The sequence below is a fragment of the Lagopus leucura genome, unplaced genomic scaffold (assembly GCF_019238085.1).
Source record: "Lagopus leucura isolate 7727_CA_CO unplaced genomic scaffold, USGS_WTPT01 Super-Scaffold_760, whole genome shotgun sequence".
Classification (NCBI taxonomy): domain Eukaryota; kingdom Metazoa; phylum Chordata; class Aves; order Galliformes; family Phasianidae; genus Lagopus; species Lagopus leucura.
The window spans coordinates 4,853,557-4,881,524 of NW_024962257.1; the positions used below are offsets into that span (position 1 = coordinate 4,853,557).

At 44.9% G+C, this 27,968-nt stretch overlaps 1 protein-coding gene across 2 annotated transcripts in view; it reads right to left on the reverse strand.

The window, feature by feature from the left end:
- The window catches only part of TOM1L2 (target of myb1 like 2 membrane trafficking protein), a 50,499-nt gene that overhangs the window by 5,797 nt on the left and 16,734 nt on the right, over nt 1–27,968 (reverse strand). For both annotated transcript variants that reach the window (XM_042863993.1, XM_042863992.1), the window contains 13 exons: nt 27,740–27,824; nt 26,976–27,054; nt 25,217–25,366; nt 21,095–21,229; nt 20,006–20,164; nt 19,147–19,263; nt 16,382–16,515; nt 13,936–13,984; nt 13,236–13,359; nt 12,385–12,502; nt 10,465–10,540; nt 7,575–7,640; nt 1,078–1,137 (listed from right to left, as the gene is read on the reverse strand). In XM_042863993.1, coding sequence (XP_042719927.1) covers nt 1,078–1,137; nt 7,575–7,640; nt 10,465–10,540; nt 12,385–12,502; nt 13,236–13,359; nt 13,936–13,984; nt 16,382–16,515; nt 19,147–19,263; nt 20,006–20,164; nt 21,095–21,229; nt 25,217–25,366; nt 26,976–27,054; nt 27,740–27,824 — 1,352 coding nt within the window. The remainder of the gene's footprint in view (nt 1–1,077; nt 1,138–7,574; nt 7,641–10,464; nt 10,541–12,384; nt 12,503–13,235; nt 13,360–13,935; nt 13,985–16,381; nt 16,516–19,146; nt 19,264–20,005; nt 20,165–21,094; nt 21,230–25,216; nt 25,367–26,975; nt 27,055–27,739; nt 27,825–27,968) is intronic.

The window sequence follows — 27,968 nt, forward strand, 5'->3', positions numbered from 1 at the left end:
CTAGGGTCAGGTTATCCATCGAGCTACCAGGCTGCAGCCGATGCCCAGAGCTCCCTCAGTGTCTCTCCATAAGATTCCCCCTCCTGACAAATTGATGTGACTGGGAAAGACTTCAAGCAGAGCGGACAATTTAAGTTTTCCACATTTCTTTGCCCTGAGCAAACAAACCAAGGGCTGCAGGAGCTGGGAGCTGCCAGGGAATAGTCTGCATTTGGAGGAGCAGGGAAGGAGCCGATCCTGGTGCGTATGGTGAGCACAAAGAAACAGTTTGGTTTGCTCACAGCACATTTAAAAGAACAGTCTGAACTGCAGCTCACCCCCATCCCCAAAATGCTCCTTGATAATCAGAGTCGGGTGCTGACATCAAAAAAGAAACCTGAGTACCCAAATGGGGACTGGTGCAGCAAAACTCCAGGCCAAGAGAAGAGCTACTTTTAGCTCTGTCTTTCATTTGTTTAATAATCACCAGATAATAATCTCCCTAGAGAACTGAAAGTTATTAACGTTGAAGAGATGCTGTTATACATTTATGTTTTTATTGTTGTTATGAATCATATCAAGACTTCCTGCTTGCAGATTTGAACAAAGACACGCTGATTTGGAAGGAATGTGGGCCTTGACACAGCAGCTCTTAGGAGCATGCCTGGAAGTAAACACATGCCTGGATCCTGCCAAAGCCAGCACAGCTTTAACCGTGTGCTTCAAGGGTGGTGGAGAGCACAGGTAGATCTCAGCACGCCTCTGGGGGTTTAGAACTGGATGAGGCCCCTTCCAACCCAACCACTCTATGTGCCTACGTGCTTTGCTCCAGACATGACTCTGGGATCGTGCCGTTGTGTGATGTTAGCATGGGCAGGGGAAAGCACAGCGACTTGGAAAAACGCTTTGAATTGCTGAACACAGTGCTATCTTATCTCCATCTGCTTATGCATTCCCCTCAAAAGGAAAGAAGCGATATGATTTAGAAGTTTGACTGTCTTCTCCTAATGAGAAATGCCAATAACTCAGCAACACATCCAGAATTATCCGTACAAGTGCTATTGCCCATGTGAAAAATGAAAATATAAAGAGTCTCACCACGTCGGTACTGAGCCACTCCTCAATGTCATCCATGACAGAGGACTGTGCAACAGGGATCTAGGGAGTGCAGCGAGAGAACAGCAAGGCAGGCAAACCCAACCACATCCACAACCACGGCCACAGAGCGATGGAAAACGCCAGAAATAAGATTAAAAACAAAACAAAAAACAAAGATGTAAGATGGGCTGGAAAAAAAAAAAGAAAGTGACAAAATATAAATGGCATTTCAAATAAAGAAACAGTCGGAAAGGAAATTACAAACAACAAGGCTTAAAAAAAAACAGGAGAAAGATTATGGGGAATGACATGACTGGATGTCAGCGTGTGATGGGTCAACGTCCTGACCACACATTAAAACCATCAGGATGGGCTGATGATTCTAATCTTGATCATGAAAAGCTTTTCAAGGTAGAATATTGGATATCGGTTAGGTTTTGAAGTATTAAATTTATATATACATATATATTTTTTAATGGGTATTAGCCACGATGAAGGGTTAGCAAAAAGAGGGCCCAAAGCCTTCTGGCAAAGCTCGGCTGAAAACCATTTAATTTTCTCGGAAGGTGGAGGCAGCCCGAGACAAACACGATGTTCCACTCCTGGTCCTCCTCCCACTGCACCTAAGGCTCAAATTCAAGCAAACCTGGCATGGTTCCTCTGTCAGAGGCAGCCCTCTTGGAACACAGGCAGAAGGACCCAGCTTATGTAAAGCACGGTGTCCCCAAAATGCAGTCGAGGAGGAGGAAGAGGCAGCAGCTGGGCAGAAGCACAGCTCCTCTCAGCCCCTGCCTCACTGCCCCTTGGAGAACTGCACGGGCAGCTCAAAAACAGCCACCATGTGCTGCTGTGACAGGAGAGCAGCCACAGGGCTGGGTGCTGCAGAGTGGCTGCTGCCCAGAGCCAGCAGGCAGCGACTGGCTCAGCGAGGGGAAATCACTGTGCGTTAGGAAAACCATTTCCTGACCAACTGAGCTGCTCAAACACAACATCGGGCTGTGCAAGAGGTAAACAGGAAAGCACCACAATAGAGCTAATAAGGACAAGCTTCAAAGCGCTTGGAAAGCATGTCAGGCATGCAGGTGGCAGGGCATGGGGCTGGCAGGGCTGTGAGCTTCCTTGGAGCTCTGTGGGGCCGTTGGAGCTCTGCCTGGAACCTCTGCTGGGAGGAGAGCCTGCAGAGGCTTTGCAGGTGAGGTCACCGAGAGATGCAGCTTCCTTGCCACTATTTAACAGTGCTCTGCAACGATTTTGCCTTCTAAGGTTGGATATAAAGAAATATTTCTTCTTGGAAAGCGCAGTCAGGCACTGGCACTGCTGCCCGGGGAGCTGGTGGGGTCTGGAGGTGCTCCAGAACCATGGAGATGTGGCACTTGTGGGCACGGGCAGAGGGCACGGTGGGGACAGGTTGGACGTGGTGATCTTAGGGGTCTTTTCCAACCTCAATGATTCTGTGATTCGTTTGGGGAAGGGGTAGAATTAGGGTAACAGCCCCCTTTTAATTTACAGCGGAGCTGAACCAAGCACAGCCAACACTGGCACAGTGCGAGGGCCATGAAGGAGAGCAGAGCCCTCCAGACATCCTCCACCATGTGCCTTTCGGGGACAAGCTCCATCTTGTTGAGCTGACTCGTTAATTTAACAGCTTTGGAAAATCCTGGCTTCAGAGACACAAAGTGAGGAATCTATTCAGCCTACAGCAACCTTGAACTACTGTGGAAGTTTCACTGCCGTTTCTCCCTCTCATTACCTAACAGAGCACACAGCAAGCAATGCTGCAGAAGGTGCAGCTGTGGGAGCTGCTGGCAGCTCTGAAAGGTGCCCAAGTTTCTTTAAGGACGATATTACAAGGTGTGCAGGAAGGTGAGGAGGCAATGAGCAGGTTTTGTCTGTTTTTCCATGAATAAAATAAGGGTGTTTCTCTAAAAGGGTGGTCCTGGGGTCTGTGCAAGGAACAGGAATTCAAATAGTGGCTGTGCTGAAAACACAAGAGGTGATCAAACAGATGATGCACTCCCAAGGGTGGCAGCAGTCCCAGGGCTGCAGGAGTCCTCCAGAAACAGCTCAGTTTAGGAGCTTAGGAGTTGTGCTTTGTAAGATTGGGGTGGGGGGGAGAAAAGGTTGGGATAGGAAATCTACTTTGAGGCAGCCCTGTTTTTTATAGAATAAATAAGAACCTCAGAAGAGCAGAAGCACTTTCCACAGCTCACACACAAGAAGTGCAGAGAGCTGTAAGATGAGCATTTGAGCATGTCAGATGTTTGCTGTTCAGCTCTGACCCTTTATAAAGCTTCCCCCATCTTCCAGAGCTTTCAGCATGCACAGAGAAAAGCCCAGGAGTTGCACCTCCTGCTCCTGCCATGCTCAAACCTCCAACTGACTCTCCTGAGATTGAGCCCCGTTCTCCCCATAAAACATGAGTCAAATGTATCAGGTTCAATCTGTTCAAAAATAAAACAAACGGGGGAACTTTCAAGAGTAAAGGAAAGTTTTCAGATGTTTGAATTGTAACACGTACTGTTCAAGTTCCATCTGAGACTGCCTATGCAGAATGTGGCTTTCTGCCAGCTGTGTATTTGCCACATCTCCCCCTTCCCAAAGTTTTAAAGCGACAAACACGGAGTGGGCTTCTGTTAAAGCTAATCCTCAAAACACAACAGAAGCAACATGAAAACAAATGAACCAGTACACACATTTAAAAAGAACAAACAGCAGCAGCAGCCACAGACTGCATAGAAATGGCTCCAGAACGGGACAGTCTTGTTCATGCATGGATTACACAAACATACATGGTCTGGTGGAGCTCTCAGCTTTGGCCAGACAGCTCCCCCAGATCGTCAGCGTTGGCTGCAAGAGCTGTTTTTATAATGATAGCCTGACTTCTTTTTGAAAAGTCTATGCTTGCTGTAAAAGGAAATTAAGTCACAACATATTTTCGGGTGCTTTAAGTCACTAGCTGTAAATAAAAGATGGGCTCATGGTTCAAATCTCTCTTCTTTTTTATTATTTAGTCTTTGGAAAAATCCTACAAACGGGATGATCTCCACAGATGTGACAGGGAACTGGGGAAGGAGGGCCAGGACAACAAATGGGACGCATCAATCCCTCCGAATCCACAAGAATTTGGAATGCAAATCCTTCCTTACTGAAGTTAGATTGTGTTGGTGTTCTCTCTATTAGCCAAAGCCGAAGTATTGCCAATATGTTCCCTCAGAAGTCATAAAATCCAATATTCTACCCTTAAAAAGACAGTTTGAGGTTATTATTATCACATTTTATTTCTATTAAAAAATGATCCCACTGGAAAAGAAGCCGGGATGAAATGACAATTCAGGTCTCTAGGTGAGCTCATTAATGTCCTTAAAGCGTTTAACAAGATTCATGCTAATTGTTGCTAGACGACTGTCTTGTAGCAGCTTTGTTAATTCCACTTCTTTCCAGATGTTGAACAAAGCTGACACCAACACCTGGTTGGCTGCTACGTATCCCCTTGGTTAGCAGCAGAAACAGTTCTGTTATTCCTATAGCTACAGCACTAGGACAGGCGTTAGCAGTCTGCTCCAGCTTACCCCAACAGCCCTGTGATCTATTTCAAGCTGCTGTGATCTTGAAATAGCTGCCTGGCCTCCATATTAGAACACGCTTGACTTTACATGTAAGGATTTAATTAGCTACTTGATTACTTGTAACTATGTTTACACATTGCAAAGATGGGGAAGGCAAGAGCTCAGGTGCAGTATGTCCCCAGCACGGCCTGCTGCACCTGTACAACAACCTGCCAGGTGGGGTCTGATACAGGCAGCATGAGCCTTCCTTCACTGGGCATCAGCCTCGGCCATGAAATATAACAACTTGGCAGGTGTAGGAGCCCACATCCTCTTCAAGACAAGGGAACGTGCCTTCAGAAAGGAGAGGGGTCCAACCATGCAAACGGAATGAGATCTTCATGCAATCCGGTCTCCAAGATGATGTCTTGCATCAGTAATCTCGTGTTACCCAACTCATTTCTACATCTTAGATCCTATCTCTCCACTGAAAGTAGACAGAGCAGCATCCCACTACATTTCTAATTAACATCTCAGCAAAGATTCTGTTCAGTGTTTACTCACATATCTTTACAGCTCCTCTCTGGCCAGGCAGGCTGCTGGCGGTCAGGCTGTGAGGCTGAGGGCTGTCCATACCTGCTGCTGTGAGCTCTGGGTCAGTTTCGTTCCCCCTTCATCTCTGCCTCAACGTCTGTCCTGACGCCGTGGTTTAAGCAACACTCGCTCCGTGCTTTTGCAACAAATACCCACTTGGCATGGGAGCAGGCAGGCAGATTATTCTAACAACCAAATGCATTCATGCAAATCTCAATAGCAGCTGAACTCATGAAAAAGGGAACTGGAATTACTTGCACTAACGTGGAGTGGCCTTATGCTAAAGGCTGTGGCTAAGAGCTGCTGCTGCAGACCCCTGCAAAAACGGCCCAACCTGCAGAACCCGGACCTCACTCTGCAAGCAGATCCCTTACTGGACAGCTTAGCAACATCTCGATGGCATGTTTGAACATTTTCTTGCCAGAACTGAGCTACAGATTAAGCTGAAACAGAAACAGTTCTTCCCAATTCCCCAGGAGGTGCACACACAGCCCTGACCGAGCCTCCCTCTGCACAGCTGTGCTGGGACACACAGAGATGGAGTGGGAAGAGCTCAACACTAAGCTTAAAATGTATCCTAGTGTGGGAAGAAGAACAGGAGATCACAACAAAAGGATGTGACTTAGGCAGGATGCTCCAAGGAGAGCGGGGGACAACGTCCTTTTTGTGGTCTCAGTGTTGTATAGGCACAGTGAATAGCAGCATCAGCTCACCCTTCTTTTCTCCCTCGTCTCTAAAACACGGAAAGTTACCACAGAATCTGCACACCAGGTTCGTACTGGGGATGCCAGCTATTGCACCCCTTTTGCAATTGCTACAAAGTTATATTAATACACACAGTTAAGAACTACAGCCAGGCAAGAGAGAAACAGAGTTAATGATTAGTGTAGGTTTATTTTAGGTATTTCTCTCTCACATTTAGCACACAAACAAGGTGACAGGCTTGTCAGAGCAGCGACCAGCTGCACAGCCAGCCCCTCCCCCTCCCCAGCTCCATATGCCTCCATGAAGAGTGCAGTATCCTTTTTCCAGACTGAATAACCACAAGCCAATAACAAATACTGTTTGTTTTTCCAATAAAACAGTGGTGTGGGGGGTGTGAGCAACAGGGCTGCTCTTGTAAACAGTGGAATGGCAAAGAAGAGGACCTATCTCCACCATGGGATGATTCATGATGGATGGACACCCAGCAGTGGCACAGTGCACCTGCACCGAGTTGGTGCGCTCTGATATTGCATGCTCTGACTGTTCTCAGCCTCGAGTTCTCTGGGATGTTTCTCTTTCTGAGCACTGGTGACTCAGCCTGGCCCATTGGAGGCCCTCCCTGCAGCAAGGCACTCGTGCTCCACAGGCATCCTGCACTCAGCCTCATACTGGTTGGTGTGTACCAACCCCAGAGGGTTCTGCACTGCGTGTTTCCGAACCCCGCTGCAGCCAGCACTGCCTCCATAGGACTGTCAGGGCTTTCTACAGTAGGTCACACTACTGCTGCTATTCTCAAACACTTCAAATGATGGATGATGTAGTCCAAAAACATAAAACTACCCTTAGAACGCGGCTTTCAGGCACAGCAGAGGCTTTTTGTTTGTTTTGTTTTTTAACCTACCTCTGTCTCCTGCACTTAAAGCACACTTTCAGACTTCTTGCTGCATGCATGTTGAGGAGGGACACAGAATGTGCACATATCCTGAGATTTCCAGAAGCCTGATGTTATCAGAACACTGTCATCACTAGACACAGGATCTAAACCCTTAAATCCAGGAACACCACTGTACCTTTTGAAGCCTGAATCCTCATGTCTGTGTAATTCCCTGACTGAGGTGGAAGATGTCACACAGGGTAGCAGCTCTCCCAATTTCTTCTTCCCATATTTAAGTACCCCTGCATTACTAAGTTCAATTAAATATGACCTAAAATTACATACGTTTATTCCAGACTGTTAAGCACTGCCTGAAAGAAGTTAGGCACTACCAGAAGAGTCTGCTTTAAAGGCACCTAGAAAGTGTTCTCTTTGCAAACAAGATGCACGAGACTTGTGTTTATCCCTTGAAAAGTGGATACTGCATAATTAAATCGAGACAGTATAAGGAACCAATCTGACCCCCAGGCCCTTCTGAAGGTGCTGTGGGATTCTACAAATGATTCAGCTGGTTACAGGCCTTTGTCCTGCACGAACCAGAAACCAGTGTAAATTTTTCCCTTTGCCCCAGGTAACGACATAGGTGGGAAACAAACTCCTTGTACTGTCTGATTTCAAGTGGTTCAGTAGGGCAGGGTGAGAGGTGAATGGAGGATGGTTATTGTAGGTGAAGGGGTTGGGGTGGGCAGTAGGAGTCGTTCCACTGGTGAAGTCCTCACCATTCCTTGTGTAATTAGCCACTTGTCTATGGGCTCCATGTCTGAGTTCCCACCTTTACCTCTCCTCTGTGTTGAGAACAGAAAAGTCCATAAAGAGAGAAACCACAGCAACACTCTTGATAAAGTAACATAAACAGCAAGTTGAAAGCTTCACATACACAGACATGCACACACGCATCCCCCTCTGCTGCCTGGCAGCTGTGTCCGTGGAGGGGCAGAGCCCTGTGCTTCCTACAGACAGTTCACTGAATTTTAGCACTTCCTCCACACTGTTATTAAAACAAAGCAAAACAAAAACCTGACTAGAAGTGAGGCTGATGTTTGTCATCTTCTTAGAAGAAGAGAGAGTGTAGGCTATACCACCTACCAAAATCAATCAGACTTTGCTGGAAACGCACTGTGAAGTTCCCCTCGTTTATAATGCTGTAAGTCAGAGCAAATCTTACTTATCCTCTTGATCTCAACAGACTCTGCCTCAAACTCTACCAGCAAACAGCTCTGGTGCAGGTGTTATGCAGGAGGTAAGTGATGGCAGCCTGCAGGAGCGCTGCAGCAGCCTTTCCCACTGCCCACCTCCGAGGTAAAAGGACCTCCAGGGGCTCTGGCTCCCTCTGGCCCTGCAGAGCAGGGCTGCTCTGAGTTGTGTGATACTCATCCTATGTGGGATACCTCACCTGCCCCCATTACACCAGATAGTGGAGAATCAGCTGCAATCTCTTATGTCTCTTATGTCAGTATTTGTGCTGAGAGGAAGAAAAAGAACAGAGGGGAAAAAAGAACAAACAAAAAACCACTCCAACTTTATCTGCTGTCTGCATAACAGTGAGAATCGTTTCTTGGCCACCTCTCCTCCCAGCTGTGATCACGCAACAACTCTGTGGCAACAAAAGCAATTCCCAATGTGGAAAACCAATATTAAGAATTCAGAGTATTTTTAGCTTGTCCAGTTTCCAGCTGTTACATCATATTCAAAGACAACTAATGCCACGTGACCGGCCGTCTCTCTACAGATCTTTCTGAGAATGACTACATTAGAAATGTTGGATGTGCTGAAATTTCCCCCTGCACAACTGTGCTGGAAGACGTGTGCAGAACGTGTTGCAAAGCTCTGGTTCCACCCTGGAGCTCGTCTTAAATTAGCTCCCTACCCACATGAACGCACGGCTTTCATTTGCTGCTCACTGCCAGTTTTTCCCTACGTGTGCTGCGGCTGGTAACTTCAGGAGAGTTTAATTTTTATTTCCTTTAAGAAGAGACACCCATAAGCCTCACAACACTTGACAAAAAGTAGTGTTTACTAATTAAAGAAAGAGTGCATTGGAGAAGGAGCTATTCTTATTACATGATACAGTCACCAGGACCTTTGAAAAGCAGCTGAAAGTCTCTACACCATCTCAGAGCCCAAAGTTCCACAACCCATAAAAACCTCCTCAAAAAACTTTGACCCATCAGATTAGCTTAGATACAGCCATCTGAACTGATAAGACTTCAGGCAGAGCAGCAGCTACACTGCTGTGAATGACACATCACACTGGTGCCTCAAGCACAACTGCCTGAGAACAGAAGCATTAATAAACACGGACGGCCCCCTTGGCCAGCAGCTAATTCAAGCCCCTTGCTTTTGGTTAGCCAGGAACAAAGAACAGAATCTCAGAGTGCTTCCCAGGTCCTCCAGTAACAGAGCACAGTGACGCAGGGGCTCTGACGGTAGCACTGATGTCAGGAATTCTTCTCTCTCCCCCTGGTATACTTCTGCCCCTGCCTCCCTATGCTACCACCCCTTCCCTCAACTGTGCTGGCACGGATTTTTGTGGGACGGGTTACACACTGCCCATTTGGCAGGAGGACAGGGACGGCAACCGGCAGACAGTTCTGTGGGGTGGGGGTGCTCCTCGGGCAACCGATGCTTGAAGCCCTGCAACCGCTGCACTATGGCCAATGTGGGCAGCTGTGATCCGACCCCAGCTGGCTCAGAACACAAATTCTCTCTGGCTCAGAGCAGAAGTCGCCAGGCATGCCGACTGCCCAGAGCACTCCCATTTCAACTGAGGAGAGAAGCAGGGCGGGATCAGCCAAGGCACGGGGAGGCAGTTCTGCATGGAGGGAGACATGTCCAGGCTGCCCTGCCTCTCCCCCGTGCTACACTGGCTCTCCCTAGTGGTCAGCACAGACTGAAATTGCATAGGGAAAGACTGTGCTTTCTTTGCCATCTGAAAACTTACTGCTGTAAACAGGACAATTTTAAGAAGTAGGGTGGTAGAAAGGGCTGAGGGATGACCTGAGAGCTCCTTCCACTTCTGTCTTCACAGAGGCATACACACACAGTTGGCCAAGCTCATCCTCCAAAACAAGTTGTAAGGACCAGGTGGTGTGAGAGGTGGCAGCACATGGGTCCCTCCTGCCCAGGGGCAGAACAGATTGCATGCAAAGGCAGCTGTGGCAAGGCATGCAAAGCATTAAAAGTCTGAATAATTTCTCTTCCTGTCGCTTGCTCCTGCCCATGCACTTTGAGCAAAGTCTAGCAGATTAAGGCTGCACCAACTTTCATAAGCAAAGTCAAAGCAAACAGAGGCACATCAGCATTAACAGGATGTTCCCTATTTATTCTTTTCACCAACAACTCCAGTCAAAGAACCAGACCGCTCAGGCAAGCTGCAAGCACACAGGACAATTTACCCACTCTCATTTGGAAGGCTTTTAGGTCGGTGTGCTAAGTCGCAGCTCTTTAGCAATCATTACTGAGTAAGTATTGCTCCTAGATACCAATTTCAAAATAGCCAGTACTAGCATGTCACTAGAATACAGAATGAGAAGACTCAGTGGAAGGAGCTGTCTGCAGCTTGTATTCCACACACAGCTTCAGATAACCAAACGCAGAGCAATGACCTACCCCTCCTGTGTTCTGTTTCCGAACATCCAGGGCGGATGCCAGTCCTTTGACAGCCTGTGGGTCCTCATATGTCACACTGCAACAAAGGAACAAACCACAGAGCTAGAAGGAAGCCCAACAGTCATCCATGGAGAATGCACATGCTATTTTGATTAACTTCTCTTGAAATCGAAAAGTACATTCTTCTTCTTAGAAGGACTCAAGTGCACCACACGTATTCTGAAAAGAGGGGTGTGCTCTGTATAAAACTAGCTAGCAGTTTCTCAGACAGCTTGTTGAAGAAAAAAAAGGGGAAGACTGACATTATGGGAGGGAGACAAATAAGTTATGAGGCACATCCAAGAGGTAGCAGGGGACTGTGAAAAAAGGCCTGATTACAGACTATGATTTACCAAACTTGATGTTCGGAAACATTGATGCATGGAGGGAAACTGGCAGACAGAGATTTGGAGGCAGGTGAAACACTCCTAAGAACTAAAGCAAAGCACATGAAAAGTGCACTGATTTGGCTCATCATCATCTGTTTGCAGAGGCTGGATTTTTAAAAAGCTCCTTACAATGCTGTGTAAAAAGGACATGTACTAGTCAGGTGACAGAGGCAACTGCATCGCTTGTCTGAGCACAGCACCAGCCCCTGGGAGGAGCCATGGCTGTGCAGGAGAGCTGGCTTTTCCTGGGCATGCAGAGGCTCTCACTTAGGCATGGTGGCCCGTCACACTCACATCTTCACTGCCTCACTGCTGCTCCACTTCCACAAGGAAGACACAGCAATCCTTCCCTGTGAAATCACAGACTGATGTGCACTCCTTGTTCTATTAGCTCGCAGAAGGAGACAGAGGTGCAGTGTGGGAAGCTAGTTTCGCGCTTCATTTAGCACAAGAGACAGAGGGAACTCCATTAGATCTCTCTGCAATGCATCTCCTTTCTGACTGCACATTAGGGCTCTCAGCCTGAAATATCTAGTGGTAACGTGTGCCTCTACAGCAGAGCACATCTCAGCACTGACACTACAGCTGAAGCAGTACAAACAGCTGTACTAATGGCTGCAAATGAAAGATCCTAATAAGCCTGCCAGCTGAAATTATCGAAAACATATCAGCTCTGGAATATCTGCTGAAGTCTCAGCTAACCTATTTAACAACATTTCTTGGTTTGAGACAAAGTGTTGCTCTGACTGCTGCTAGCCATTACACCCTCTTGAATTTGAAACCAGGAGGCAGCAAGAAACAATATATGAAAGTAAATTACCTGAGTGGCTTTTAATGAATCTCACTTGACAGGGATCAAAGGATTTCTTAATAAGTGCACAGATTTATTTTACATTAAAATAATTGGGCCTGTTAAATAACCAAGAAATTGCCAGACTTGCAGCCCTAGAGATGCAAGCCCTACAAACATAAACAAATCAGAGACAGCATGACAGCCATGTTGGTGCAAGCCACACTGCCTTGACATCCTAAGAGAGTCTCATCGCTGGGCCAAGGGGAGAGTTTAACTGATGTTAACTCTGTTTTCAAGCCCTCGACCACAGCAATTCAGCCACCAAGGTATATCCATTGACCTTCATATGAAAGATGTTTATGCTCCTCTACCTTAAGCACTGGCCAGGTGGATGGGGAGACAAGCCTTTTTGAAAGCAAAAGTAAATGCAAGTTTATTTCCAAGTTTCCAATGAACTCATTAACTAAGACAGTCAAGTAACATTACCCAGCCAGTCTGCTCTGGCCAGCAGCAAGAACTTCCCCATTTGCTAATACTAATAAAGACCAGGAAGATAAGGCCCGGATTAAAAGCAGCACAAAAGCATACATCAGAACTACTTTTTTCCACCTGGAATGAAACAAAGAAGTTTCAGACCCATGCCCTTAGAAAACAGTAAGGCCGTGAATCAAACAACACTAAAGATAAACTCTGACATACTTCTTTCGTTGCTCAGCCAAGGAACTGCCTCTTGTCTGTGCAAACATGTCGAAATCATCGCGAGGGTTACAGTGCTGTAGGGAGCTGAGTGTGCCACTGACACTGTTTGTACCCAAGTCTGCAAAAGAAGAGGACCAGTGAAACAGTATTCACGTGCAAGCAGTGCCACGACTGGGGAGGCTATAGAGGAAGTTATTAACAACACAGCTATAAACATCATCTACTTAACAGCTGTAGCAGAGAACCTCCAGTCAAATCAAGTGATCACCTCAAGCAGTTTTTGGTTTGGTTTAATGTAAACTATCCATCAGTTTCACAGGACCTTTCATTCAAAGAATTCAAGTATTATTTGCAGGAGAACGGTCCAGAATATTCGCTGTATTCACCCCATAGAGTGCTAAACCTTAGCAAGAATAAGAGTACAAGTTTTACCAGGACTGAAAACTTGCATCTGTCTTTTTTCCTTCATGCTCCCCTTTGGTTAATAAATCCCTCCCTTTTGTGCCAGGCTGATTCCCAATTACAGATCTCTATAGTGCAGACGAATGGGAAAGCCTTCCCAAATGTCAAAGCCACATAACCAAAACTTGCTATGGTTATACAGCAAAAGTAGAAGTGAGTCAAAGGGTGCAGAGTGTTGTAAATTGCAACAGCCCAACAGCTGCAGGAAGAGCTTGCATCAGATGTTCAGGTCAGTCAAGGACCTCAGCAATAGCTCAGACCTGCTCCTACACTCAAGATCTGCCTACTTGTTCCTGCGTGCTCTTCAAGACCCACAAGATTGGTCAGGATTGAACAAGTCCATGCATTACAGCCTCATGTTCTTCAGCACTATCAAACCAGGTACTCACCAAGCCCTGCAAGCTGTGAAGAAAGTGATGATGGTGGTGCTGAGTTTGCAACCATAGGGCTCACTACAGCTGGAGAGCCAGGACCCAAATCTATTAAGTTATCTTCTGTCACCTCATTCAGGACCTGTTGGGACATAAAAACAACACAAGTTATGAGTGCCAGAGATTTTTTTTCTTTCCTAAAGTACAACATTAAACACCAAAAAACAATGCCTGCTTCCTATAAAGACTTTTCTTCCATACTGCCAAATGGACTACCCCCTTGGATACTAAAGAGATTAATGGAGGAAAAAGAAGAGTCAGCCACTTAAAAATAAATAAATTAAAAAAATCAGTCTGACTGCTAAGGGCAACAGGGAACTGTCCTGGAGGTCATCTACATCTCTTCAGATTTATCTCATCTGTCTGTGTCTTCATCTTTTTGCACCAGACCACTGTGAGCGTCAGAAGCCTGCACAGACTCAAAAGCAATCACAAAAAAGTCAATAGATGAAAGAAAATCCATCAAGAACTGTAAACACAGAGATGTTTTGGAGCACTGACTTCCTGAGCTACAAGTCTGACATGCTCTTATACTCCTTTCCCTGTACCCACTATTAACCACCACAGACAGGACACACGGCTGGTCTGGCTTTTTGTCTGACCCAGCAGGACTGGCGTGGTGTAGCTCCTAATGTGACACATGCAGTTTGGCACTTACTCCGTTGCTGGCATTTTGTGTGGAACGTCCGGATCGGTATCGTTCAAACCTGTTTAAAAAAACCAATAATCAATCAAAAGGGACCATTAAAGCCACCAATAAACAATGAAAAACGCAAGTTTATAACGAAGTCAGGGCATGCTGGATAGTGAATGTAGCTTTCATTGGTTCAAGAGAGATCCTTAGCAGGTCTAACTCCAAGCTAGGACAAAGGGAGGATAGTTACAGAAGTTGCATTGTTGGCAATGTGGATATTAAGTTGCCTAATCTGATCTTGCAGCACACACAGGCCAGAAAAACACTGTAGGATTTTGTCTTTTTCTTTTTTTTTCATTAAGTGCTTCTTGATAGACTGCTCTGTTAGCCAAGGGACAGAAGCAACTGCAGTAAGATTGATGCTCCCAGCTAAATCAGCTGAGCACCGCAGTGACTCTTACTCCCACTTAACAGCTCCCTCTTGCTGCACTACATGTAAATTAGAAGCAATACACATGCTAGCACAGCTCTACCCCAAGCAGAAGGCACCAGAAGAAACAGTGCTTAACAAAACCATTCCCTAACAATACTCGGAGATCATCAGGATCTGCACTCAAATAGGTCGGTGCTATCTGAGAACGAACAATAATGAGGTTACATAAAAACCCTCACATTTCTTAGGGGAGGAAGTCCAGCCAGCCAAGACCTGGTTTCTTCTCTACTCCTTCCCCACACATATGGACGCATAGGACCCCAAATGCAAACTCAGCATGCATGAACTCAAAAAGCAGAGGGAACTGCCTCTTCTCACAGCCTTCCTTATTGTTTTTCTGAAGTTAAGAGTTTCTCCTCATTCAAAAGTAGTAACACGTGACCTCTCTATTCAGTAAAAAATAAAAATACTATGGGTTTTCTCTCAGCTGAACAAAACACAGGGGAGAACTGCAAGCAAACTAAAGTGTTTTCATAAGGTAACAGAGGAAAACTTGGACCTAAAAGGCAAGAAAACAAATTCAGGCCCAAATTTCAATTTTAGGAAACTGTGGGTGTCTGGCATTAGTGGAAATCTAGTTCCTTAAGCTGGAAACCTAAGACACCTCCCACCTCCCATTTCTCACCAGCAGGCTGATGTACCACACATATTCTTTTACATCCAAAGCTCCACGGCGATGGCCAGAGCTCCTGCTCAAATCACTGAAAGAGCTTTGGACCCATAAGAGAAATCAACGTGACGAATGTGGAGCTTTTGGAACAACAGAGAATTGGAATTTATTGAAGCACTCAGACCACTGCAGCTATTCGACCATAAATAGCTCGCCAGCCCTGCTCAGCTCACCTTGCAGCGTATAATGGTTACAAATACGTCAGCTACAATCAGCAAAGCTGCAGATGGAATAACACAGAAAAAAAACATTCAGGGTGACCAAACTGAGCCTTAGTGATCGTTACTCCGTGCCCCATGTAGGATGGTGCTCATGCATGAAACACGTACCATTTCACACAAAAAGTCAGCATTTGTTTCAAAGTTTGCCCCGATCTCCTCTGAACGGCTAAATCAAAGACAAAATTGAGGCCACTGAGTCTTCTTTCCAGCCTCTGCTGTGACAGCACAGATTCACAGATCTAGAGTCTAATTTATTTTTAAAGGCTTGAGAAACAAAGCCCTATGCTAGGAACAAGGAACAAAGGGTGCTCTTCAGTGCCTCGCTCCCCAGGCCTGTCATTAAGGGGAAGATTAAACTTTCCCAAGACTGTCGTATCACGTGTCACTCCTGCAGCAGATGTGGCTGACAGCGCCTTTGTCTGACATGCTGCAAGTCCTGTGACCCACGTCCCGCCCCTGGGGATGATGCCTGCACGTCGACTCTTCAAAACCTCCGTTCTGTGCAAGCCAGGCCTTTTCAAGATGTTAAGCATTATTTAAAAACAAAACCCTTCCATGCATGAAGGCTTCGTGCACATCAGGCAGCTCCCCTCGCACCAGAACTGGAAGCTGGGAGCTCAGAGATCAGAAGGCAGATAGCTGCCGGGAGCCTCCCCAAGCCAGGCTCTGCAGAAATGCCTGTGCTGCTTCCTATGTTAGGAAGTGGAACTGGCAGCTGGGGCTGTGCTGCTCTCATTCCCTGGTTCCTACATTCACACAGCAACACACAGTAGGAACTTACAGACTCAAGTGCCTGCCAGTTCAAAGAGTGTTGCACCATACTGTCCTGCATTTTACAGATATTCTCTACAAAAATTCAACTGCGAGGAAAAAAAAACAAATAAACAACAGCATAATATTAAAAGAAACAACTGAAACAGGAATATTATCATGAAAGACAACAGAAAGACTTTGTAAGCGCTTCCTGTGCTTTGGTTTTTTACATTCTGTGATGCTGGCCCACGGGTCCAGATAGCCAACTTCATCAACTGCCCTGCAAGTGAAAACTCAGAATGAATGTAACAGTAGATGGAAAAGGTGTCTCACCTTTCATATCTGAGGAAGACATTATTTAAATCATCATTCACATGCAGCAGTTCCTCTGTGACTTCTTCATTGGACACCCGTGAGATAAGCTCCACGATTCTCTGCTGCATGGCTCTACAGGTTCGGTTCAACTCCTATGAGGAATGCATTGTGCATGCACATTTTGATAAGCAGCCAGCAATAAATAGGTTTTGTTGAGTTCTTTCACAGCCAAACATATCCTGCAGCTGAGAAACACTAAGACAAGTCTATCTTTGCATGATTAAATGTCACCCAAAAGCACATCTAATCAAACATGCCCTTCAAGACGATGGCACAGAACTTTGAGAGCCTATTTAGAATTCAACATCCTGATTCTTCTTTAACTCTGAGCACTTCAGAAAATAAATATCTGTATTTTAGTCATCTTCCTTAAGAACAAAATATGCTAATACAAGAGCTTTCCAGAAGAGTTGTCACTGAAAACTCTGTGTCTGCTCCTCTTGACAAAACCGTTTGCAACAACTAGAAGACAAGTGGTGGAACAAGCAGGGAAAGTTCATCAGGGCTATGCAGCAGGAAGACAAGGGCAGGGGACACAGAGCTTGCCGTGCATGGAGTGAATGAGGGTGAACACACAAGAAGCAGGAGCACGAAAAGATGAGCATCTCCCCCCCACCACCCATCAGTACTGAACTATACACAGAAACATTCCCTTCAGGTGAGTCCAGAGATGAGATTGCAAAAAGGCAGTGGACAGTTTGAAAAAACAAAAGCAAAAAACTCTAGAGCAGGGAGGCTCGAGTTTGTCTAAAGGAATTCTCACATTTCCAGGACAATTCTTTGCTCACCAATTACCAAGTAAATGAAAAAAAAATAATTATTTATATATATTTTTTCACCTCCGTTGGTCTGAAAGGTCTCACGACCAAAGGTCAAAGCTGGTATGCTGAGGAGGAGCTACAGGAAGAAACACGACATATGGCATGGCACCACTCATTAGATCCACAGTTTTACTTCAATGGGCACTGACATTTCAACTAAAGCACGTCCTTCCATCATCTTCCACCCCCCAGCTCCATTTCAGAGCAAAAATTCAGCACTAAACAAGGATGACTTGTTAGTACACAACCTTTGGGATGAAAGCAAAAATGTGTTTGTTTTCCTTGCATGGTCTGACAACCTAAGCTCTGGATAAATTTCACCTAGTGCAATCCAGCTGCCTTAACAGCTTGAGGAATGTGTTCTCCAATGTCAGTTTTGATCCCATCACTTTAGAAGCAGATTGTGACATTTCAGAGGTTTGTTTGCTGCCTTTCTGAGAGGGCTGACAGTACCTATCTATTCTGCTCAGAGCTGGCTCTCTAGCAAGCTGTTTACATTTGATTGTTGGAGAAAATGTCAGGAATTATTTAAGGAGGATGGCTATATAAACCTCAAAGCAAGGAGTTCTTGCACACAGCACCCAGCTCACAGCTTTCAAAAGACCATCCATCCTTTGTCATCAAAAGCGGGTTCTCACCAGCTCTGTGATTCAGATTTAGGATGCAGCAGTTGAAGGGAACCAGTTGGAATAAAGAATCGCTGCTGTCGTTCCATTTTATGATCAAGATCTTTAACCTTAAAGCTATGCTGTAAGGTTACGCTGTCAAGATGTTGGTAGCTGTTTCTGAATGCAAGCAAACCGTTCTACACCGTTTTGGTCTGTCATGGGTTCCTGGAAGCTTCTTTTGCTTTGAGCTGTCCAACCAAACGGGCAGTAAATGAAAGGCTCTTTATCACAGAGCCTCTCGTCAGCTGCCATGATGGCTCCGAGACAAACACACAGCACAGCTGCATGGGAGAGACCAATTCTTGGATTGATTTCAAGCTCTGATGTATTGCAGAGAGCAATTCCCTGCCTTCCTTCAAATGTGCTATTGTGGGAGCCCATCCTCCCTGCTGGAGGATCAGAACAGCAGCCTATTTCTGAAGCTACGAAAAAGCAAATAGCACGGTAAGGGCAGTGGCTGGAAACTGACTCACAGTATTCCTCATCTGTGCTGCAGCTAGTTCATATTAACTTCCTCAGCCCAGGGCACCTCGCTACCAGGTCTGGAGAAGTAGCTATGAAGCTTGACCTGTGAGCTCAACATACAGGTTTCTTTTTCTTTCAAAGTAACAAGCACAGCACTGGATTGAGATTACCCAGGAAATAAAACAGTCAGGCCATGCTGACAGCATGAAACTTCACCTCAGCTCCTGCCTTAAGCCACTGCCTTCAGGACAACCTACAGCACATCTGCTGGAAAGAAGTTCATTTATATCAAGTGGCAGAGAACCCACAGACCCTTGGCAATTCTTGGTCCATCTGGAACCAAGTAATGTTTTTTTTCCTGTAATGCCAGGAATGTTTTACTACTGCACACTTGATTGTAGAGGACTTGAAAGGAGAAATGCTCACTACTTGATGAGCATTTGAGGCAGCTCCAGGCTGTGCTGTGGTAAGGAAGACTATTCAACATTACAAAAAAAACCAACTAGCAACACGCACAGGAAAGTAGTGAAATGGGTATCAAAAGAAGTTGAGAAATCCTCATCATGAGAAGCTTTATCAAATGAAAAGCACTGAGAGATGAGATTAGCTGGGATCAAGTGCAGCCCACATCCATTACATAAACCCAGCAAGTCACAGCACTGAGTGGAACAACAACAAAAAACATCCTGCCTCCAAAAAAACCAACAAAACCCACAACCAACCTCAAGCACAGACAAGACCAGAATCGTATTTGCTAGAAAAGTGTTACCTGGAGTAATTCAAGGTCTGAAGAATCCTCTTGTCCAGGAACCATTTCTGTCAGCATTTCAGACATCACTTTGGTATTCCCACGAACAATATCCAGTTCACTGCGCAGCCGGGCAATCTATGTTAGGGGAACAAGACAGCAAAGTACTGCATAACCTTGTGGCTTTAACTGACTCAGTGGTACCTCTGGTTCTCTCTGACTTGATATCTGAGGCTCAGCATATTCTAGTGGGGGAGAAAGGTAAAGTTTCAGCCAGGAGAAAATTTTAGAGAAAGCAACAGAAAAAGAAACAGACTGTGTAATATCAGTCACTACCACAACACAGACAGATGTGCTACGCTTGTACAGAAGAGAAGCAATTGCAAACAGTGGCTAAAACCAGATCTTGGTTGCCATCTTGTGTGTCTTGCTCAAATGTGAGGAAGGATACACACTTTTCAAGCAGGATCTCTGGCTGCTAAGTTTTGGTGTTTTTTTTTTTTAGCACAGAGAAAGGATGACATTATATTAGGTATCCTGAGGGATGCAAGCTTAAGTCCTTGTTAGAAAGACTTACTGCATCTGCAAGGCGTTTTGCGCCTCTAAAGGAGTATGGCTAGTGGAAAAACTGCTTACCTAGAGCACCACTGCTGAGTGGACTGGCGCATCAGACTGTGAGATTTCATAACTGCTGTCATTAGGAGGCCACACATACAAAGCTAAACCCTAGACTTTGCAGTACAATAGGAGGAAAGATTACTAAGTAGAACCAGCCCTAGGAGGCAATCAATGTCAGAAGAGTGAAAATGAAAGTTCCTCTGCAAATCGGTTTCTAATTTGATCTGCTGAGTTTCACTCAAAAGAATAATCATCCCAATACCTGTTCAGAATTGGCAGTGATGGGGCCAGTCACATTCAGAGCTGGAGCTTGAGGAGCAGAATACGCCGTTGGAGAAGGTGAAGAATAAGAACTGGTGCTCATCCTTTGCTGAGACTGTGAATTGTGCATATTTGCTGCAGGATCAACTTCAGGAACGCTCTGCCACATCAGAAAGACAGTAGTTCAAAAACTGAATGGTGACAGCACTTGCTTTGTCAGCAACCTCAAGCCAGATAGGCTCAAATATAGAACATAATTGTACCTTGTGGAAAAGGTCAGTGCAGTTACGAGAACAGACTGGCAGGCCAGCCCATAAACAGACAGCTGCAACCAAAACACACACCCGTGTTTTGACCCAGGCCACATGCACATAAGTCAATTTGTTATGAGAAATAAAAAGCAACATAAAAATAAGAGCCAAAAATAAATAATTATAAATAATTTCAAACTAGGAACTAAACTGTAGGCTTACAAGAGATGACGTGATAAATAGGTACTGGATTTAATTGATCTTGACACAAGGATTGTAATCCTTCAGTTCTGATCATTTGCATTTACCACTTCAAAGACTCATTAACTTTTCACAGTGAATAATCAGAACACCTGTGATCATTAAGTTCCTTCCTAGCAGTAGTTTCTGTCAAGTTCACATACATAAGTTTTCAAAGGTATAAAGACCTCATGTTAGCATGGGATCAGAGGGAGATTCAGCATCTGCATACCTTTAAAATACGGGCAGGCTTTGGTTCAGGTTTATTACCAAGATAAACAAGTATAATGTTGAGAAAATGAAGCAATCTCATATACTTATGGTCTCTCTCTGAGAATTAGCAGCATTTATGTGGTGGTTTTGTGGTACAAGACAAGCGTACAAACCTCCAAACTCCTTTCAGATTGATGTTTGACTCAAGGGAGGAGATCCCACTAACTTACCAGCCTGTCACAATGCAGCTGCATTATGCTTCAGCCCCTTCTCTAAATTCCTTCCAGGAGTGAGAAAATAAGCCAAGTATAAAGAAACAGGAGGAGAAAGAAGAGTAGTTACCCAGCTGTGGAAAACACCCCCAGCATTGCAACATCGCAGCTTACCCTCTGTGGTGTGTGTATTGGAGATAAAGCATCAAGATCAGCCATGGGAAACTCTATGCCTTTCCTCTTAAGTTCTTCATAAATGTGCACTACTCCAGTTAAATCAGGGCTACTTCGAAAGGCATCAGCCCAGGCCTGGAAAACAGGAGGGATTATCCATGGACATCCCAACAAAGTTCCTTCTCCATCATGACCTCAGATACTAACCACAAAAGCCTTTGTATGTTTCAGCCCCAAAGGGAAGCTGCAGTCATTAGACCTGGTCTAAAAGATCCTGCAAATGTTATTAAGACAGTCATATCCACATTCTGTATGAGTACAGCATAGCAACCCAGTGCACAGTAGTTTCGTATAGCCCCTGCCACCATCAGTCTGTAAATGCAAATGAAAGCTCCTTCCCATCTCCTCTCCTTAGCACTGTCTGCAGGCTGATCTCTTCTTCATGTTTTGCAGCCAACCACCCACCAGAAAATTAAAAACATACAAAAGATTAAATCAGTCTAAGCAGAATTCGTGAAGCCACATAATAATCTTAGGTTATTAACATTGTGAAACCTCCTCATTTATGGCAGAAGAAAAATCAGCTGTCAAGCTTTCTTCAGCATTTTTTTTAAGACCAAACTTAAACAACAAGGGCTGTTTCTGAGGTTCATGTATCATGAAACATGCAGTCCCACGAGCAGCAGAGCTAATGAAGCCTGTACCCTTACAGAGCATATCCAACACTGAGACAACCCAGTGTGTCAGAGAGAAAGAGCTAAAGGGAGAACTTCCCACTCAAAATATCTTTCCCTCTTGAATTCTCCTCTGTCTAAAAAGGCTTCAATTCACACGTGAGCTTTTCCTTCATGGAGGTACGCAGTGTTTCTCCTCTCCAGGCAGCCTCCTGCCCTCACGAAGCTTTAGGAGCGCAGTACCTTGAATGACTTTTCCCTGCTTTCACTTTTGCTGGAAATTTGCCACGTATTAACAATGTAGGGGAGGGAAAAACTGCAATATCATGACTCATTTAAAAATAAAGCATTCAGCTGAGCCCCCATATATGTGATATGGAGTGCAGCATGCCGGCTCCACAACTGCTGTGAGACGTGCGTGGGTTCCGGCCTTAATTCATTTAGTCATCACTTTTACACTAGTTCCTCACTTATTTTTATTTTAAAACCTGTTTTTAGTTACTTTTTGTATTGGAGAGGAAAGAAATCAAAGGTAGAAAAACAAGCTAAAAAATAATATTAATATTTAACTTGCATTCCTACTCCGTTCAATTCTAAGAAAGCATCTCTACGATATGTACTCAGGAGACAATCCACTATCATTCACAAGCTGGCAATTCTATGTTTGCTTCCTGGTTAGCAAATTAACTCATCTACTGCTCTGATGCAGTGCAAGTCCAAGCAGTCCTGTCTGAGCCATAGAAACCAGCTCCAATTGCAACAAGCCATTCTGCTTCCTTGGAAGTGACCTTCGAAACCATTCCTGATTATCACAAAGACATTTACTGCACAAGTAACTCTACCCTTGCACTGCCTTTACACTTTCAATTTACATAACAAGTCATCTGAATGATGTTTCTACATAATGGTGTTTCCCATTTCCACTCTATGTGCAAGTGGGAGTGGAAAATGTTCAGCCTGGGATGCTCTATTAAACAATCACTCAGAAGAAACTTAGAAGCAAAAGTCCCCAGCATTTCTTGGCACTTGTTTGCCCAGGAGCATGGACTAATGCATCCCTATTCCACTGGCTTCTTACGGATCTTTTGGAAAGCAATAATGACAGCGAACTCACTTATCTGCACTCTGCTTTTCTTATGCACTGTCTCTTCTGTAACTCTTCCCTGGAGAAACGAGACACTTTCATTTGTACTCTTCAGCTGCCCGCACTGGGACCGTTATCTGCAGCAGCACGTCTCGTAGAGGTCACACGAAGGACTGGGCACTGTTGTCCTAAGCACTGTCTGCACATGTTGTTAGACAATCCCTGCCCTAGTCAGCTTACCATTCAGCTAGGCAGAAGGAACATTAGCTCTGTGTTGCAGATAAGGAGCTGCACAGAGAGCTCAGGAGACTTGTCCATTGTCCAAGGAAGCGTATGACAGGGGTGAGATTGAATTCAGATCTGCAAAGACTTTGGGCCACACAATCAAGGGAGATATTTCAGGATGCTGCTGTGCAAGTCCCACTTGGCACCTCACCGTGCTCGAACAGGTGAATAAAATGCTATTGAAAAACTGGCCCCAAATCAGTGACCATCACAAAGCAATTTTTCCAGTATGACATTTTTTAATGCATGTTCCTTCAAAAGAATATGCCATACCTCTAAAGGCCTTCCTAAGCTTCACCTTTGGTGCCAAGTGGGAAGAATAGTTCCAGAGCCTTCTATCAGAATAAGGAAGGATAAGCAGTTGGCAATATATGCTAATTCGTGTACAGTGAGAAATAGGTTGAGAAACTGAGACACAAGATGCCCAATGTCTCAGAACAGTCTAGTCTCTACATAAGGAACTGCATGGCAGCTTTCTCTGCTGGTGCTCTGGGAAGGTCCAGGAGTACAAGAGCTATAGGCTGAAGACATATGCTGTTTGTACAGCTTTATTTTCATGCTTCCAAGTCTGCTATTAATCCTCACATTTCTGTTCTTATTAATTCCCTGATACGAACAGTAAAAAGCCTACAGAAAGGGATAAATGTAATGTTAGCAGAGCAGAGCTGAGATCAGCAGACCTGGCTCTGCAGGGAGCTCAAAAGAGCAAAGTCTGAGCAGAGCAAAGTGATCATGACACACAGGATGCTCTGGGTGCAACGTCCATAGGGCAGATGAGAGGAGAGCAGGCACTTCCCTGAATTCATCAGGCAATCTGGAACACAGAATACCCTACCAGCCCCAGCTACAGTGACACTAACAGAACCCCCTGACAGGCAACATCCGTAATTCCCAGGCTTTCTATATCAAAAGCCACATAAGCCCAGGACTCAGAGTAACCAATATCCCCTAAGACACTGTAGAAAAGGAACCAGCAGGGAAACACACGCACAATTTCTCCTTATGGGGCAGTATTTAACATCACTGCCCCACCACCACACGTACCAGCTCTCCCCCCCCCCCCCAAGCAGACACCCAGGGCTCAGATCAGAGACCAGAAATAGAGGAACTCCATGTGCCCCAGTGAATGCCCACCTTGTCTCCCCACCCAGCCTATTTCCTTTTTGGAAATCACTTATTTACATTGTCATGCTCTAACAATGCCCTGCCTGCGTATCCAAATAACAAATACACCAGTAGGAATTCAACTGCATGTTTAGCCACAGAAATCAGAAGTATATTTGGAAAATTATGCCACGTGTTTGTAAATGCCATCCCACAAGAAACATTGCAGCAGGTTTATATCACTTGGAATACATGGTATCTCTTAGTCTCTGGTATCTGCAGCAGCCGGTAAGAGCTTAGTGATAAAGTTGCCTATAATTGTGAAATCTCCTCCAGGCAGGTACCAGTGTTTCCTCGTGTTGCTAACGGTTGCTGGAATTAACATGGCTGTTTATTGTTAAGCTGCACAGAAGGAAAAGTGGCAGACAGGGCAATATCTGAACTGACAGTGCACTTTCACTGCAGAACAACCAGAGCAGGGACACCAAAGCCATTTATCTCCTGTATCATCCTTAACTTTTCCGTAGCCACCTTTAAAAGGAATTCAGAATACTTTGTAAAGGAGGGAAATGACTCCATTCAGGGAAACAGACATAGGAAGGTTAAGTGTTCTCTTCAAATGGCAATAAAAGCTCTAAAATTTCCTGGCCTCTAATGACAAACCCATCACAGAAGCAGGTCTGCAGCTTCTAAATTTGACTGTTAAATTGCAAAGCAACCCACTTATCTTTAAGCCCTCTTGTTTCAGAGCAGAGAGTTATCTTTCCAACAAGAATCCAGACATTTCTCCCTGGATACAATTCCTCTGCATGCAGGTCTGCTCTTCGCTACCAATCTGGATACATTGTTTGTTTTTACATATAAAAAACTTGCCACATTTTTTAATGATGACAGCATGTTCAGCGATGCGTAGCACTGCAGCAGACAGTCCTCACTTCAGGCAGCAACATACAGAAGCACAGATGAGCCGTGTACCTGAATCAGTGCGAGTACTTTATCCTGCACAATGGTGGGGGGATTATTCTTGGGCGAGATGATTTTCACCAGCACACCATCTATGAAGTCACGGTTTGCCACTAAGACATGAAAGCGATGGCCACAGTTCTTCACACAGGTCTCCAACACCTACACACAAACAAAAAGCATTCGCTGTTGGAGCAAAGCTCGACCACGCACACAGCAGCAGTGTGGTTGGTTTCTGGTTTATTTATTTATTAATAAAATGGAAGAGAGAGAGACAGAAGAAAAGACTATAAGATTTTATACTCTTATATTCTCAGTTCTTCATTTTTTTTCTCCAGTATTGTCAAAAAGCTTCCTTCCTACACACACATTCTGAAGTACCTTGCCTATCATCACCATATTAGACACTTCTGCAATTTACTTTTGCCTGTTTTCAAGGTAAAGAAATATGAGGTTTCTTTCTCTCTAAAGCACTTTCCAACTTGCACAGCTGAGCAGCTAAATACACAGCATCACATCCAGAGCAGGTAAGGCAGAGGACATCCTGTCACTGTGAGATATTATCACGCTGTGGCACTCCAGCATTTTCTATGTAGCTGGGACACAGCTGGACCCGGTTGCTCTGAGCTACAAGTCATGTTTTTGGGTTGGGAATTCAGGTGAATGATCTTCACTCATTCAAAACACTCCCCTGTGAATGCTCTGGCAGGTTATACTTTGACACGTTTTCCCCCTGCAACCTAGCTAGAGGCACCTTCCACTTGCCATTCAACTGCCATGGAAGAACAGCTGTTGATTTTTCTCTGAAGAACATGATTAGCATGGAGATAAATCCAACGCGTCACTTCTCCTTACAGCTATGCCTAATAACTGCTGCAACTCTCTATCTGAGGAGTCTATAATTACTCTCCTACTCCAGCCACTTTCATCAGCTCTGATGACACGGACTCACTCCTGATGAATTTTGCTCTTTCCTGCGCAATGGATAATCTCATGGTTTGGTCCTTGGTAATCTGTCAAAATGACAATCCCGCACAGGAAATGGCATGAAGACAGAAAGTACAGTCACGCTTCATCAGGGAGATGCAACAAGAGCTCTGTGAAAGAATCATACAGATCACCCACCCACAGCAGCATAACTCGATCTCGTTATTGCTGCTCATTCCTCAGACCGCTGTGGCGCACAGCCTGCCCAGCATCACGCCTTTGGAGTGCTGCATTATCCAGGAAACCCCAGCTCTCCCCAGTAGGAAAGGTCACTGGCAAATTATCTCACACCTTAGCAGATGCACAGAATATAATTTACACTTTACTGAGCAAAATTAGATCAGCATAAATTAATATGAGCCTCCTACGGGGATCCATTCACAAGGGAAACCGTATACCAGCTACTTAGGAAGTTGAAAATATGGCAAGTGCCATATTTCCCACTTGCAAATATGCCCACAGTTGGGAGTGGAGAAACAGCCTGACATAGCAGGATGAGGGTAGTAAAGTCCCAAAGGGTAGGGACACTTGAGCTACGACTTTCCTCTGTCAGTACTTAGGCTGGAGAAGCGCACAGACAAAAGCAGAAATCACTTGGGTCACTTGAAGCAAAGCTTCCAGTTCCTCTCCTCAAGAAAGCGTGGAGGCAACTGAAGAGAAAAGGGCAGAGTAGTGACCACTCACAGGAGAAGAATGTGCATATTCAAAAGAATGCCAGGAAAAACAAAATGACAAAAGAAAAGGGATCTGCCCTTTTGAGGCATTCCAGCCTGCTTCCACTCACCGTTAGAGCCAGCATGACCTCTCTGTAATTTTTGTTTCCATTCAGCCTCTTCTTCAGCGCTCGAATGGCATCCTTTGGACTGAAGGAGAAACATACCATCGTAAACAGACAGCTCACATACTTTTCACATGCCATACTGAGGGACAAGAACCCTTTATCATTCCTAGATGAACATAAGCATCTGTATTATCTTTAGATAACTTCACTACAACTAAACTAGGGTCATGTAGAATTATGTGAAAAGACAAAGTATTACAGATATTAAGGGCAGAGCAATGCCTGAGGCCACCAAAGTAGCAAGACATTGATCAAACAAAAAAGACTGACAAACTCTCAGAAGGAGGCCCAGAGTTTAAACACGAGCCACGGGCTCTCCTGCAAACTGCAAGAAGCACAGCTTGTCAGTTGCTGAAGGAAATGCATCAAAGAAGCTTCTCTATTCAAACGGCTGAAATTGATAACATTGAAGCACTGAGATGCATCTACCAAAACCAAGAACCCCCGAAGTACAAACTTGTTACTCTCTCCAAGCAGACATTTTTTTATGCCAGCCTTCCCAGGCAGACACGTAGCATAGAATATGCTGGACTTTACAGGGCTTCTCTGAAAGATGAAAGGAGGAGGAAAACCAAACAACTTGCATGTAAACTGCATTTGAGCTACAAGCACCTGCCCCCAGACTCACTGCACCTCCTCCCATGCTGAATGCCACTGGAGGTGACTTTGCCCAAGAGCCTTTCCAAGTTTGCTGAAATAGTGCATACCCTTCTTCTGTCTCATTGATAATGTCACAGATCTCCATGTTAAGCGTCCAGTCTTCGCTCTGTAGAGAACCATCTGTGGCCTTTTCTGAAAAGAAAATAAAACATTTATATATTTTTCTTCCCACATCTTTCTGATTAGGTACTTCAATCCATCTTCAGTGACTCAGCTGAAACTGTCCAGTAAAAGAAAAATAGAAATAAACAAGTTCCATCTTCCCCCATTGATTCT